The 16825-nt window shown below is 36.6% G+C and overlaps 1 protein-coding gene across 5 annotated transcripts in view; it reads right to left on the reverse strand.

Annotated features, from left to right (window-relative positions):
• The window catches only part of DIAPH2 (diaphanous related formin 2), an 865016-nt gene that overhangs the window by 766019 nt on the left and 82172 nt on the right, over window positions 1-16825 (reverse strand). For 4 of the 5 annotated variants that reach the window (XM_074277738.1, XM_074277737.1, XM_074277735.1 and 1 more), the window contains one exon: window positions 12857-12877. The exons of the other annotated variant lie outside the window; for it this stretch is intronic. In XM_074277738.1, coding sequence (XP_074133839.1) covers window positions 12857-12877 — 21 coding nt within the window. The remainder of the gene's footprint in view (window positions 1-12856; window positions 12878-16825) is intronic. 5 annotated transcript variants of the gene reach the window in all.

Consider the following 16825-nt stretch of genomic DNA (forward strand, 5'->3'; position numbering starts at 1 on the left):
AAAAGGTGAGAGAGAGAAAGAGAGAAAAAGAGAGGGGCAGGGACCAAAAATAGAGCCCTTTCATCTGGTGACTGGGACTGTCCTATTTATATTTTTGCAATCTTAATCTGCCACTTCCTGCCCCTCAGCTCCCAACTTTGCTCATAAAGTTTACATAGCCCATGACTACTACTGGGATAAAATGTAAATTATTCTGTTTGGCATTTAGCACTTCACAATCTGATTCAAACTGATCTTTCTAGGCTGATAACACAACTACACCTCACACATTCTATATTCTAAACATTGGGCCTATTTTCCTAAAATTAACACTCTGTCTCCCATTTCTGTGTTTTTAAACAGGCAAACTTTGCCTGGAATGCTCTTACTCTTCCTTCTTTTCAAGTGGCATCTCTTCTTACATGAGGCCTTTCTTGATTCCCCGAGGCATTAGGAACTCTTCTCAAAATTACTTCTTAATGATGTTATATTTTCTGATCTTTATATATGCTGTTATCTCCTCCTACCCCGTCCATAAAAGGCAAGATTCTGGAGAGCAGAAGCTGTTTCATTTTGGACTTGAGTCCCTACTGCCCAGCACAGAGTAAACCTCTAACAAATACCTATGGAACTGAATTTCAACTTGGGTCAAATATAATGGACAATGTTGGTATGAAGCTAATAAACTTAAAGTATTGTACAGCCTTGCTTTCTGTCAACAATTAGTATAAACCTGAAAGTGACTTGGAATCTCCAGGGCTTTAACACTATTAGGTAAATGTGTTTCGCTATTTCAGGCAAATAAATTCTTTAGGGGTAGAGCATCCTTTGAGAATAGCAGTTCCTAAATAACGATGAATGTTGGAGGGGATGTGGGAAAACTGGGACACTGATACATTGCTGGTGGAGTTGCGAAAGAATCCAGCCATTCTGGAGAGCAATCTGGAATTATGCCCAAAAAGTTATCAAACTGTGCATACCCTTTGACCCAGCAGCGCTACTACTGGGATTATATCCCAAAGAAATATTAAAGAGCGGAAAGAGACATATATGTGCCAAAATGTTTGTGGCAGCTCTTTTTGTTGTAGCTAGAAACTGGAAGATGAATGGATGTCCATCAGTTGGAGAATGGTTGGGTAAATTGTGGTATATGAAGGTTATGGAATATTATTGCTCTGTAAGAAATGACTAGCAGGAGGAATATAGAGAGGCCTGGAGAGACTTAAATCAACTGATGCTGAGTGAAATGAGCAGAACCAGAAGATCGCTGTACACTTCAACAACAATACTGTATGAGGATGTATTCTGATGGAAGTGGAAATCTTCAACATAAAGAAGATCCAACTCACTTCCAGTTGATCAATGATGGACAGAGGTAGCTACACCCAGAGAAGAAGCACTGGGAAGTGAATGTTAATTGTTAGCACTAATATCTGTCTGCCCAGGTTGCATGTACCTTCGGATTCTAATGTTTATTGTGCAACAAGAAAATGATATTCACACACATGTATTGTACCTAGACTATATTGTAACACATGTAAAATGTATGGGATTGCCTGTCATCGGGGGGAGGGAATAGAGGGAGGGGGGGATAATTTGGAAAAATGAATACAAGGGATAATATTATAAAAAAATATATATATAATAAAAAATAAAAAAAAAAAGAGAATAGCAGTTCCTTTGAGTCTTTGGGGTTTGGGGGAAGAGCTTTGATGAAGCAAAATCTATCGACACAACTGTTTTTTCTCTTACAGAGGAAAGTCTCAGAAGATTATAAAAAACATTATCATCCCATGAAATAATGAAAAATGAGTTTGCAGAAAAAATTGGTTCATGAACAAATTAAGTTCATTAACAAAGATCATTAGAGTTGAAAGCCAGCTTTTCAAGGGCTTCATAACTTGAACCCTTTGCCTGTTTCCAGGTTCCTTACATCTTACTTTCCTTCACATATTCTGCAATCCAGGGACTCTGGTCTCCTTGGTGTTCTTGACACAAGAGACACCATCTCTTGACTCCATGCACCTTCAGTCGCTGGATCCCCACACCAAAAATTTCTTCCCCCCCCCCCCATCTTCATCTCGTGGCTTCTGCAGTCTCTTCCAAGTCTCAGTTAAAATCTCATCTTCAGGAAGAAGCATTTCCCATTCCTTCTAAATATTAGTGCCTTTCCTGTCATATCATTTTGAACTTAACTTTTATATGTCTTACCACCAACCCCTGCCTACAGAATTAGGAATTTTGAAGGCTGGGACTGTTGTTTTTGACTGTTGCTATTGGAGCTGCTTTTCTTTGAGCATTTAGCAGAGATCCTGTCACACAGTAGGAACTTATTAAAAGATGACTGGAGTTGGAAGATAGCAGACAGATAAAAAAATGGAAAATCACTCAACCTTTTCATATTGCATAATTAATACAAAACAACACAAATATGTAAGAGTTGCAAAAAGATAAGAGAGAGCTGAAGCAAAGAAAGGTCATTTTTTTTATAGAAACAGGAAAGAAATTGGGAAAGGCTTCACATAAGTAGAGGGAGTAGTATTTAAGCTGAGTAAGATTTCAATAGACAAAAATGAGAATGGAGGTTTTCAGCACAGCATGAACAAAGGCATAGAGATAACATTAGCTAACGTTTACATAGTGCTTTAAAGTTTCCAATGCCCTTCATATATAATAAATTATCTCATTTGAGCCTAACAAGCCAGTACAGTAGGTATGAGTGTTGTCTCCATTTTACAGATTAGGAAAGCGAGGCTTTAAATTGAAAAGACTTGTCCCAAATCAAACAACTACTTAAGTAATAGAGGCAGGCGTCCAAGCCAGTTCTTTCCTGCCTCTCAGTAGGGCCTTCTTTTTACTATACTATGCTATGAGCATGTACAATATGAACAGGCAGAAAACACAAGATGAGTCCAGAAGAGATGACCGATAAGTGCACTGGGGAGAGGTTTGAATATTAAGCTACGGACATTATTTGTTATGCACCCAAAAATCATAAGAATGACATGAAAGAACTATGCCTAAGTTTGCAAATGTGATGAAGTAGAAAGAATAATGAATTTGGAATAACAAGATCTGGATTTAGATTTCCACTTTGGCTCCCCAGTGGCAAATGCGGATCTCTATCACTTACCAGCTATGTGACCTTAAGCAAGACACTTCAATATCCCCGAGCTTCTATTTCTTATAAAATACAAGTGTTAGACAAGATGTTTTCTAAGATCCCTTGCAGCTCTTAAGTCCTATTCTGAAGATTAATCTAATAGTGATGTGTAGCTTGGAATGGGATAGAGTGGGGAAGGGAGAGAGGAAGAACAGAATTAGGAACACTGGTTAAGAGGCAAAGTATAAGAGTCAAGCAGGTGCCAGTGAGAACTTGTAACAGGACAGTGGCTGCAGGAATAGTGAAAAGGGGAACCTATATGAAATAGATTACCAAGGAAGAAAAGACAGAACTTCACAGCTTTTTAGATATAAAAGGTCTCAGGGAAAAGGGAAGAATCAAATATGACCGTGAGATTTCAAGCCTGAGCAACTAGGTAAATAGTGGAACCATTGAAATAAATAAGGTTAGAAGAAAGAACTGCTTTTAGAGAAAAAAGTCATTTCCATTTTGGACATGTTGAGTTTGAAATTTTGGGCAAACATCTGGGTAGGCCATTGGAAATGGAAGTCTAGAGCTTGTGAATCAGATCAGAAATGGAGATAAAGATTTTGGAGTCATTTGATTTTCTGAAAAAGAACGTCCTTGAACAATCAAGGCTATATTTCCCCAATCTTTACTACATGCTGAACTCTATGGAGGCAGTAATGAACCTTACACAAAAATTATGCTAAGTAAAAATTTTCAACTACTTGTAACAGAAATAACACATAATGTATTAACTGGCAAAAAAAATGCTAGGGTGCTTTACAGTTATTTCAGAATTGAAAAGTCAAAAACATTAAGAATACAGTATATTTTTTTCAACTGCAAAAATCAACACAACACAGAAAAATGAATAGCTAATTTTTTTAAGGAATTCACACAAAGTATAACTTTACCAGGAAAGAACAGTCATCTATATATCTAATTACTGAACTTCTGAAGTACCGCATCATACATGTACAAAAATGAACCTGTAACTAGTATGCATGACAGAAATGATCCCTTGTTATTTTATTACTCCAATGGATCCACAATCTCCTCAGTGGGGCATTCTTTTCAATGACACAGGTTACAATTTATCATGCTGTCTCACAACTGCATAACTCTTATTCATACTTTCCCTTAAATATCCAGAGGAGGTTCAGATTGTCCTTCATTTTTTGGCTATGTCCTTTAATAGCATAGAAGCACCAATGGACCATATGGATTATTCCTCTTTCTCTCTCTCTCACAATACATATCAGTATTCTTCCTTTTCTTATCACACATTTTCTAAATATCATTTTTATGCCATTTTTGGTAAAGGAGTCATCAATGGCAGTGGACTACAAGCTACATAAACCTATTCATCTCTCCTTCAAAAAATACACTGGGAAAAATTTTTTACAGAGTTCTTCATGATAAAAATTCTCTAAATGACATTTAACAATATTTATATAACAGTTTATGATAAATAAAAAGCATCACTGCTATTTAATAAAAGAGAAAATGGAAATTTGAGAAGATTCAGTGAGCTGTCCAATGTAACATGGAAAAATACATAGGAAAATTGGGTTGATAGTCAAATACATGTCTCTGTACAATATTCCTTCTACTAAAACCTATGCTCAGAACTGTAAAATTACTGCCAGCCCAGAAACAAAAAATGATCTCAATCCTATTGGCAAATTTCAATTAATTTATAAAATACAAGTGTCTAAAATATAAGTGTTTCAGATGAGAGGGATACAAAACGCTCTTTTCCAATTAACTAAGCAGAGACATCATCAGGTATAAAGAGAAAGCATTTATTTAATCTCTGCAGGGAGAGGCCCAGACACACCTGGGAGTCAAATCAACTCATCCATGTGCTCCTGGAACCTGGCCATGGAACTATGGCTTGTCCAGTGTTTAAAAGCAAAAGACCCGAGCCTTCTCATTGGATACACTAAAGGGTTGTAACCATTCGTGACCAATGGTCACCAATGTTGGCTGCTTCCCACAGGTCAGGACGCTTCCTGCAACTTCCTGAATCCTAGAGTTCAAAGTTCATCCTCCAGAGATCAAATGACCTCCCCAGGGTCCCAGCTCTGGGAACAGGGATCATGTGACTCAATACTGAGAAATACTTCATCCAATCAGTCCCATTCATAAGTTAGAAAACATGAGCTAGCATCTAAACTTTTTTTTTTTCCCTACTAAATGCTCATAGTGATTATACTAATTAATCACTCTGTATTTGGGGCATCTTTAAATATTGAATTTACCTATAATAAATGCAATTTTACTTATGGCAATACATCCTAATGTTAAGGGAAGGCTTGGTTATAAGGGAATGTTCTTTAATTTGGTGAAGACGCATAGAATTTAAAAGGACAAAAATAAAAACAAAATCCAAATACCTAAATTCAAAACAAGTATATGTCATCTGATTATCTTTATTAAAATGTAAGGAATGGGAAAGTAGCTATTTATTATACTTAATGGATGTGAACTTGGAAAAAAATTAAATTGCAAGTTTAACAATGTTTATGCAATTTTTAAAAGATCACTATAATCACTCACCATTAAACAGTCTCAAGTCTTATTTTCATCTGATTACCACATTAGTTTTTTCCCTACTTTTTATGCACCAGTTAAAAAGTAATGAAATTAATCATTTTTATTCTAATTGAATTTAGATATTTTCAACAAAATTGTCACTACCATAAAATTGAACATTTTACAGTAGCAGCTATTTCAGTTACCAAAACTAAACAAGAAAAAAAAATGAGAGTGGAATATGAATGCAAATGTTCTGTCATTATAAGCAAAGCTACCTATAAACTCCAATAATGCACGGTTTGTCTCCCCCTTCTGGCTTGCACAATTAATTATGCAGAAAACACCGAGTAAACTAAGATTGAAATCTTCCTCGCAACTTTTCCCTTTATTTAAATAATTAACACAGAACAACTACACCATGGAATGCTTACAAATCTTACAATCACATCACCAATCTAGGACTGCAATATCAGTTTAATGATCTACCCAGGTACACAAACCAACTCCTCAACACTGCCATGTTTAGTAATCTTTTAGGGATACGATTATAAATTCGGCTAGCAAATGGTTATACTCAGAATACATTTTCAAACTAAACAGGAATGGATGCTCAGTATGACAAACTTTCCTAACCTAGAGAACCATGGAACCACACAATAAGGAGAAAATTGATTCAGATGAGTGTTCAGAATTCAAATTTTTAAGGAACCTGGTTAAATTACTCAGATGAAATCCCTATAATTTTCTTACCTAAAGTGAACAAAAATCTGATGAGTTATTTAACCCCAGAGTATGGAGGGAAAACACCATTCTCTGCTACTTCCAAAAGGTATGACCCAAGAACAAGCCACTTCCCCTCTCCAGATTTCAGTTTCCTCCCCTAGATAGCTTTAGAGATCTCTTCCAGCTCTAAGTCTGGGATCCAGTGATCATTTCTAAACAATGGATACTTTCTGCACCCACAGAGCTCCCTAGAAGTGGTTGGTATGGCCCCTACTGAAATCCCTCTGCCCAATGCCACTTCAACGAGATGCTACATGATTGTTTTGGGGATAGACGCTCTGAGTGCAACTCCATTTGATGTAGTGTGCCATAACTTCCCTTGCTAATCACACATATGTAAAGCCCTAGTTTCTTGCTAGGGAATATTGATGTTTTAGTGAATGAACAGATGAGGAGAATCAAGGGGCTCCTGTGACAGTATTATTTTCAAACCTCATCAGAATTTGATTAAATCTTCTATATGTAGTTAAATTTTCCCTTAAGCATAATCTAATGGTACATCACATTAAAAGGCTTGAGCTTTCAGCCCCTGGACTACAAACCAATTAATTTCAACTTGAAATAATGACATCACTGGGGAAGGAATTCTTAGTTTTGCCAGTGTTTTGCTACTTTTAAAAATGTGCTATAAATATTTTATTACATATGGAATCTTTCTTTAGAAAGGACCTTTGGCTATTAGCTAATTCTGTTTTTGAGCACATGCTACATTATACCACAAATGATCTCCTCTCAGGGTTAGGAGATACTCCATTGAAATTAGAAGGGATAAAAAAGGTTCCATTGGTCCAGTCTCTTCACCCTTCCCCAAATCATGTAGCCTATGTGTAAATATTTGCAAGGAAAGATTGCACCATCTCTCATTGTAACCTATTTCATCTGTGTCAAATCCTGTTATTTTATTAATCCCCTAAAACAGCTTTGTCAATGTTATCCTGAGTGATATAACAATCTTTAACCCACTTCAAAGCCCATTGGCAAACATCTAGACCAAATAAAATATGGCTGGCCTCCACTATGCCACAGAGGAATCCCGTATCTTCATCTAAGTTCCTGTTATAGCTCCAATCCTTCTCCCATCTGTGTTGAATCTTCTCCAATTATTCCAGCCCACAGTGATGGTTCTCTTCTAATCCTATAATATTCTACAATCACTACTTAATGAGATATCCCATTAGACTGTAGAATCTACTTCTTATTAACTCCCACCTTGCTTTGCCTTATAGAGCCAAAGAGAAATTAAATAATCCTATTTCTATGTGCAAAGCATGTTCTAGGAGCCACAAAGGGGTACAAAGGCACTTAAGCAACAAAATAAAAATGTAATGTTACAGGAATCCGGGACAAAAAGGCCTGACATCTGGCTAAAGTGATATAGGAAGGACTCATGGAAGAACTGGCATACAAGGCTTAGTATAGAAGAATAAATAGAATTCCAACAGATAGAAGAGCATTGTAGACTGAAGAAAATAAAGGAGCACGGGCAGTACACTAATATGCTGTTGATGAGCTGGGAATTGGCCCAACTGTTGTGTAGTCCCATTTGGAATTGTGCAAATGAAGGGAAAAAAACTAAATTGTGCCCTTTGACCCAATAATGCCACTACTGGAAATATACTCGATGGAGGTAAAACACCCAAATAAATGTTCCATATGTACCAAAATATTTAGAGTGGTGATTTTTGTGGTAGCAGAAAAGTGGAAATCAAATGGGGAGCTCATCAATAAGAAAAGAGCTAGGGGCAGCCAGGTGGTCCAGTGGATAGAGCACCAGCCCTGAAGTCAGGAGGATCTGAGCTCAAATTTGGTCCCAGACACTTAACACTTCATACCTGTGTGACCTTGGGCAAGTCACTTAGCCCAATTGCCTCAGCAAAAAAAAAAAAAAAAAAAAAAGAAAAAGAAAAAGAGCTAAACAAATTTAGAATTAAATGGAATATTACTGCATCATAAGAAAGGGCAAATCAAGGAAGGCAGAGAGAAATAAAGATAGACTTAATTGTACTAACCCAACATGAAGAAAAGAAGAATCAGGAGAACAAGATAAATGATAAATAAAATAAGAGACCTCACTAATAGGCACCCCAACTCATGTTAATTGCAATGACCAACATGCATCTTTAAATTTTTTTTTTAATTTGATTTTCTTAGGTTATATGGGTACATTCACTTTTTTTAATTTGGGGGAGGTTACATTCATTTTTAACATATTTTTATGAGTCATGTAAGGGAAGAAAAATCAGAACAAAAGGGAAAAACCACAAGAAAGAAAAATGAAAGTGAAATAATAGGTTAGATCTACATTCAGTCTGCATAGTTCTATGGATGATAATGCCATTTTCCATCCAAAGCCAACATGTATCTTAAGAGAGTAGATGAGAAAATATCAATTCCTTTTCTTTTAAAGGAGAGTGACCGTGAGAATGAAGTATTTTATATGTTATCACTGATTTATTTTTTTGTTAATCACTTTTGTTCAACTGTCAGTTGAATGGGTTTTGTTTTTCATTTATGTTTTTGGGTTGTTTTTTTTTGTTTGTTTGTTTGTGTTTTTTTTTTTTTTTTTTTGTAACCATGGTCCAAGATATTTTTGAAAGCTCAGTTTGGCTTCTGATCTCATTAATGAATTGAAACTGCTCCCTCCAAAATTCTTGATAATCTCTTAACTGCCAAATCCAAGAGCTAATCACATATGAGCAAGACAATAATTGATGAAAATGTGTCCAAACATTCTTTGAACATACTTAGAATGGACAACAAGTTGTAATGATAATAATAATAGATTTGCAAAACACTTTACACATGTTATTTCATTTTGCCTACATAACAACCCTGAATGATAGGAGCTATTATTACTCCCATTTTAAATATCAGTAATCTGTAAAGTGATTTGCCCAGCAAGTCTAGTATGCGTCAAAGGTCAAATCTGAATGCAGATCTCTTGATGATGTTAGACCCATCATCTTACCACCTAGCTGTCTCAGGGACACATTGTGGATTTATGTTGATGCTAAACACTGTAGAATAAAAGTTCTTGACAAAAGGTTTCCATTTCTACAGTAGGCAATCATCTTACCTCACTTGCTACTGCTCCTCTGCATTCTCCCTCCAATACTAGTACCCACTGTCTCAAAGTATAATTTGACAGCTGCAGGGCTGCCCACTATCGCAGACCAGAATCCTCAAGCTCCAAACTACTACTGAACCCTCATTGAAAGGGTCCATTGGAAAACCCAGAGCTGATTCTAAATGGCAATGACAATGTTCACCCTCTCTCTCTCTCCTAAAATCTCACCATCCAACTATCCAAATCCCCCACATAATCCCATCCAAAAAAGACCCTGGGGTGGGGGGACAAAACAGTTTTCCTCAATTTCCAAAAACAATTAGGAAACTTTTTACAACTTTACCTTCAGAATACTTCTATTTAAATTTAAATAAGGTGTTCTAAGATGTTCAGAGGGATATGGGAGAGGGCCCCTTGGGATCTTAGGAAAAGTCAAAACTATATATTTTTCCATTGCATTATATTCTTATTAGATCTAGATAGCACATTTTGACTTCTCTTTAAAATAATAAGGCTGTAAAAAGTTGTCAGAATTTATACAAATTATGACTTAGCAAGGTTTATTATAAGCAAGTTTAACTGAAATTTATAGAAACTGGATTTATATATTTTTAAATTCAAAACCTGTCATTTATTTAGGTGGTAAAAGAAGCAAAAAAAAAAAACAAAAAACAAAAACCAATTACTTTATGTGCTGTAGGAAGTAAAACTAACAAAGTTCTTGAGATGTAAAACACATCAGCACTAGGTTTTCCAATGCATATTATACTCAAAGAGGGCTAAGCCAAAGCTAAATGAATGTACATTTGATATTCCAGCCTGAGGCCAGATAGCCACCCAGAACTCCACAGGGATTTTTTTTTAGGGCCTGATAACATTTAGGAATTCAAGCAGTGGCTGACTTTGGGAGGTATTGTGTTCTAAAACATCACATATAAGCTCACTAAGTGAAGTTTCGTCCTTCTAGGAAAACACGATCAATATTAAAAGTAGCAGTCAGTTTTTGAGACTCAAAAAGCTGATGATTTAAAGTCATAGTGGAAATGCCCTCCACTTTAGGGCCTGTACTAGAATCCATCAAATATTACAAAAACCCCTGGCTAAGTGAAAGAATAGTCCAAATAATGAAACTGCACTAAGTGGCGCAGTGGATAGAGCACCAGCCTTGAATTCAGGAGGACCCAAGTTCAAATCTAGTCTTAAACACTTAACACTTCTTAGCTGTGTGACCCTGGGCAAGTCACTTAACCCCAGCCTCAGGAAAAAAAAAAAAAAGAAATATTCAAATAATGAAACAAAAGACATGAAAATTAAAACCACTTTCAAATTTGAGGTCACACCTCCAAGAAGGGGGTGGGGGAGAGGGAGGGGAGAGGCTCCAGCAGTAGTACTGGAAAGGGGAAGAGGAGTCCAGAGCAGCAGAAGTGGCCACAGCAGGAAGAGCAGCCATTCATAAGGAGGATCAGAGGGTCATGCTGGGAGTAAAGTTGGAGAAGACCATGACACCCCTTGGTCTAACAAGGAAGGGGAATTATAAAGGCAAAGTAACTTGGTCAAAATGGTGCAGGAAATGAACTGCAGAAAGAGGCAAGGAGCAGCTAGATGGAGCTAGAGCCTGGAGTCAAGAGGACCTGAGTTCAAATGCAGCCTCAGATACTTTCAGGCTGGGTGACTCTGGGCAAGTCACTTCAACCTGTTTGCCTCAGTTTTCTCATCTGTAAAATGAGCTGGAGAAGGAAATGGCCAACTACTCTGATATCTTTGCCAAAAAAACCCCAAAACCGCCTTCCCCTGTACTAAGGGAATACTCAAATGCCTAAGTCATTGAGTTTTCCTAATGTCAAAGACAGCATGGATGTGTTCAACAAGAATTCAGACAAATAAATGCCCCAGATACAAGCCATTTTTCTTAGAGACCTTTGTGGCTTATCACTAACACACTGACATCAAAGTAATCCTAAAATCTGATCTTAGAGATTATCTCACTTTACAGATAAGAACCAGGATTTGCACCCAGATCCTGGGACTCCACTGTCAGGATTCTTTCCAAATGTTCCTGGAGGAAGAGTAAAGATCAAAGCTGGGAGAACTAGAAGAAGACCTAAAGAATAAGTCGGCAAGGCCAACACTGGTAGATGGAGGCACAGGTCCTGCTTCCTTGGCTATAGGAGATACAAAGACACCAGTCATTCTGTACAGAGTTCCAATGATAAGGATACTTATGATATACCAGAGCCTCAAACCCTAAGTTGGGCAAAACCTGAGTCCCAATCAGTACCACAGTTCACTAAACTGTGTTTAATGACAAGTTATCTGACTTTACCGAGCCTCCATTTTCTCTTCTATAAAACAGGGTGGATTATATTTGTAGTAAGAATGTCACAGAGTACAAAGTACCTCAAGGATTCTCTATATTTCAGCTATTTTTATTACTTCTCACCAGTACCCAACTGAAATTTGTATACTAGTCAAGTGCCTTAAAATGGAGGAAGGGTCTTTCTACCATCCTATTTTGTCATCAGTGTTTTACAAGCAATCTTCATTAAGTTATCTGTGTACCTTTTGTCAAATAGAAGTACCATGTATATTATCAGGTCAAATTAGGAAATCAGGTCAAAATCTAGGTCAAATTCTGATTGGCTCTTAAAACCAATATGGATGACTCTTGGTGTGGTACAGAATGGTAAATAACAATTGTGTTAGAATGTTGCACTTTAAACATCAAAGGCTATTCAAGCTGGAAGGGACTTTAAATGCTTCTCATTCCAAGTCTTCATTTTATAAATGAGAAAACTGAGCCAGAGAAGGGACATGGCTTAGGGACACAAAGATAATGAATGCCATAGCCAAGAAGAAAATCAGAAGCCCCAAATATCTAGTCTACCTGAATTTTCACTACACAATAGAAGTAAACCAAACACAGGAAATAAATCCAGAGGCAAATCCCAGCCTACTCCCAGCAGCAGAATGCCTGTGTAAAGTGTACCTGTGAGCACCAATGCAACACTAGGAAGAGTTGAAGCAGCATAATAACCATCTAATGTGAAATACATTGTCACTGGGATCCAGAGAGAATGCTCTTCTTTGAAAAGTGGAATTCAACTTAGTTGAAACCAGAAAAATAGAACTATATTCTATTTTTAAAGTATTGAAATAATATTGTTAATGAGATTCCCCTCAATGTTTTTCTCATTACTTCAGTGAGAAACAAGCAAGGAAAAAAAAAAAAAAAGCAAACAAACCCAATTGTATAATTAACAGCAAAAACTTTTAAAATGCTCAAATCTCCAAAAGTACAAATGTAATTCTGGGGCAGGGCACAGAAGAGAGGAAAGCAACGTATTATTTGTACTCACCATAACTTTACTTCCAACTATCTGCATACAGTTGTCAACGGAGAGTGATTATGGTGTAAAAAAAACAAATAGCAACAATATTAGTAACCAGAAGCTTTTCACAAAATTAGTTAAGTGTTTAGTAAATTAGTAAATACTTAGTTCTACTAGTTATAGTTTAGAAATAATACCTGACACAATACTGACTATCACCATCTTAAAAAAAAATACACAAGATGCTTTGAGATTATTGACTCGGAAAGTCCAGACAAAAAAAGAGATTAGTATTATTTTAGACTGACTAGTTTTATAAGCTTACTCTGAAAGGGTTCATAATTCTAATGTAAAGTAATAGACTTGAAAAGTAAAGGTGAGCATTATATATTTTTAAATTTTATAGTTGTAATCTAAATTAATACTAAGGAAAAGAATGAAATAATTTTAGAGATAGATTTTCTCTATATTATGACAATCTTACAGTTAATATTGAGATGTTCAATTTTTAAACATGAATGCTGCATTTGAAATTCCAGTAAGTAATTTAAGAAGTGGTCTTTGAATTTAAATCTTAAATATTTACTTAAACTGTAAAAAACCCTTCATTTTTAAAAGGGTAAAACCCACAAAATGACATGTTACCTTCACTGCTCTAGTTTTCTAGGTAATTATTTTATATGCCAAGAAGGATTATGATATATTGGATGAAGACAAACAAAATGGGATCCAAACACACTCTAATATCCCACACATTCATCCTGATGAGATAAGAAACTCCAAAAACTTTGGCTGGGTTTTTCCTTGAAAAGGCCTAAAGGCCCCAGTCCGAGTTCTGTAGACATTAATTCTGTAAAGAAGGGAGTAAAGTGATATCCATGACTAGTATTTTCTACCCAAAACCCAACTAAAAGCAAACCTTTTTTTGGAGAATTCACCAAAATGGCATAGTGGTCTGAATGGCCAGCTGCATCGGTATCCTCCTATATACCACTTCTTCTCTGTGACGGGAGCGGATGCTGCATGGATCCTGAAACTGTCCCCAATGCAAGAATTGCCCTCTTTCAGAGCACTTTTACTCGAACTGAGCTCATTTTTTAATACCGCCTTTGCTAGGCTTCTCACATCCCCAAAGTCATCCACTTCTTAATGGTCTTCTGGCCATTTAGGTGGTGGAAGATCCCACAGAAGATTATTTTTTAAAATGATCCACGGAAAGTTGTTTTACTTAAATGATGATTTCACCCCAGTGAGGGAGGAAGGGAAGGACAGAGGGAGGAAAGAAGGAAGGAAAGAGGAAATAAGGAAAGGGAAGAGAAGGAAAGGGAAGGGAAAGGAAAGGAAGGGAAAAGTGAAAAGGAGAACTAGGAGAAATGGGCAGAAGGGGTAAGGGCAGAATGGAGAGGGAACAGAGGAGAGGGGAGGGGAGAGGAGAAGGAAGAGGTGAGAAAGGAGAGGGGAAAGGAAATGAAAAGGGGAAAAGGAAAAAAAAAGGGGAAAGGAGAAAGAGGATGGGGAAAGGAAAAGGAAAAAAGAGAGAGGGGAGAGGGAAAAGGTGACAAGGGCGAGAGGAAATGGGAGAGGGGAGAGGAAAGGAAAGGGTTTCTATTTTTAACTTAGCACAACCATAACAATGATATGGTAAAATCTGCCAATCCTAACAATGAGAAGAGATACAAAGCATAATAAGGGGACCAAGGCCTGGCAGAATTGGGCATCTGGGTCTGTTTCACAGTGCATCCAGATTGTAACATGACTGATTTTGGCTAAAATACATATCAACTAGATACACTGGCAGAAACAAAATGAACTGTCTGCCATTCCATTATTCAGGTGTTTTGCCACTGAACCGTAGAGAAAGAGTTCTAATAAAGAGTGTTCTCATATGTGATACCAGAAGCAAATCATAATCAATTTGCATTAAATAAGGGAATAAAGATTATATATAATATATAAATATTATATATATATATATATATATATATATATATATATATATTCATGTATGTATGTGTGTTTGTATACATGTACATAGAAAGACATATGTATTCCCCTCCCCTATTTTAAGTAAAAACTTGCTATTCTGGCATCTAATGTGATTAGCCTCAGTTTTCTTTCAAGTTGATGCTGAAAAAAAATTTTTATAAGTTAAAATCATTTAACCACTTAATCTCTATTTTAAAGTGTATAACAAAAGGCTAATATCAAGATAGAAAGTGATAGTTAAACTTAAGACCCAAAAAAGAGGTCAGGGCTAAAAGTCTTCAGGATTCCATAATTTAGATTCAAAACTTCTAGCATCTAAACCTCAACTCCACCCCAAACAGCATTTTAAATGCTTTCAAGTAGAAGGACTTGCAATGCACAAAACAGCTCAGGAAAATCCAAGGGAGTCCATTCCATCTGAGTTCATGCATATCTATCAGATCATGCAAGCTGGTTGGTAATTTAAAAGAAAGAAAAAAAAAGCTCTATCATTTCTCTTAAAGAAATGGGGAGGAAAAGACTGTACATCTTTAAAATTCAAAAATAAATTCCATCAAATTAAATGTAAGTTAAATTTTTGCAAATGTATAAAGGTTCAAATATTTTTGAAATGGATATTTTATTGAATAGTCTTTCTTCAATTCCTATGAACCCACTCAGAAGGAAACTGATATCAGGATAATCTAATGAGGGATAGATTTTGAAAACTGAGAGATTTCATTTGATAGGTTTGGAGTTGCAGAGAGAAGGTTTCCTCCATAACTTAAGTAAGAAGTCAGATATGCAAATTTCCTTCAGTTACCTTCTAAAGTCTATTGTGGTGATATAAATCTCATTTTAACAGATATGTCACTATTTGCAGTCACCACTAAATCCTTCATTCCTGGCCTTCAGAAAACAGCTGCCAGTAGTGCATTGCCTCTGCCCACAGTATCACAATATATTATACACACACACACACACACACACACACACACACACACACACACACACACACACTGCCCCTTCAGTGCAGCTGGGGCAAAGCCAGAGCTCCATCCTAAACAGGCGTGATAACGTTCTCTGAAGCAAGCAGCAGATGCAGGAGGTCTCATACTGAACTGCTCCCCCACCTTTGCACTGGAGATAAAACGAGCCTCTATAAACACCCACCAAGCTTATACCTCATTTAATAACCACTATGAAATGGAGGGCAAATGAGAACTACGCAGGAGCCCCATTTGCAGACCTGGCCGGCCAGCCTTCCCTTGCTTTTTTCTTCATCAGGGCTCACCTGAATTTACCATATCGCACAGCAACAATAAGTTGATTTGAGAAATGGATTTCTAAGATCTGTCTCTATTTGCTTTCTTTTTCCTTTAATGTCATGCAGAAATATAGGGAGAGAACAGTGAACATTTATTAATGAGATTTGAAGAAACAAAAATGTGACTAACTGCAGATTAAGAAAAAAAAATCAATTTATTTAAAAAAAACACTAATTCTTGCCTCCATGTTTTTAAACATGATGGGGAAAAAAGGTTATACAATTCTTTTGAAATGATGCCTTTAAGAAGGTCTAGAATATTTAAAGCATTTTTATAATTTATATAGGACAGGGTGTCAAACATCTCTCTCCATTTAATAAAGGGTTTCTTAAAAAAAATAATGTATCAGTGCAAAAAAAAAAACCAGGTCTTATTTTTAAAAAGAGCACGCTACTTGCAGCCTCTGTGTGTGTGTGTGTGTGTGTGTGTGTGTCTCTCTCTCTCTCTCTCTCTCTCTCTCTCTCTCTCTCTCTCTCTCTCTCTCTCTCTGTCTCTCTGTAACAATCCAAATTACAGCCAGAGGGAAGAAAACCTTGGTTAGACATCCAGGCAGAACAGCCACATGCACAGTCACAAATGATGGACTTCTCAGAGGAATCATCATCAGTAATAGGCCCCAAATTATGGATATTGTTTGTCTTAATACTCTCCCTTCACATCACCTTCAAATAAGGAGATTACAAAGCAATTTCCTTTGTTTTAA

Source organism: Sminthopsis crassicaudata, chromosome X (assembly GCF_048593235.1).
Source record: "Sminthopsis crassicaudata isolate SCR6 chromosome X, ASM4859323v1, whole genome shotgun sequence".
Lineage (NCBI taxonomy): Eukaryota > Metazoa > Chordata > Mammalia > Dasyuromorphia > Dasyuridae > Sminthopsis > Sminthopsis crassicaudata.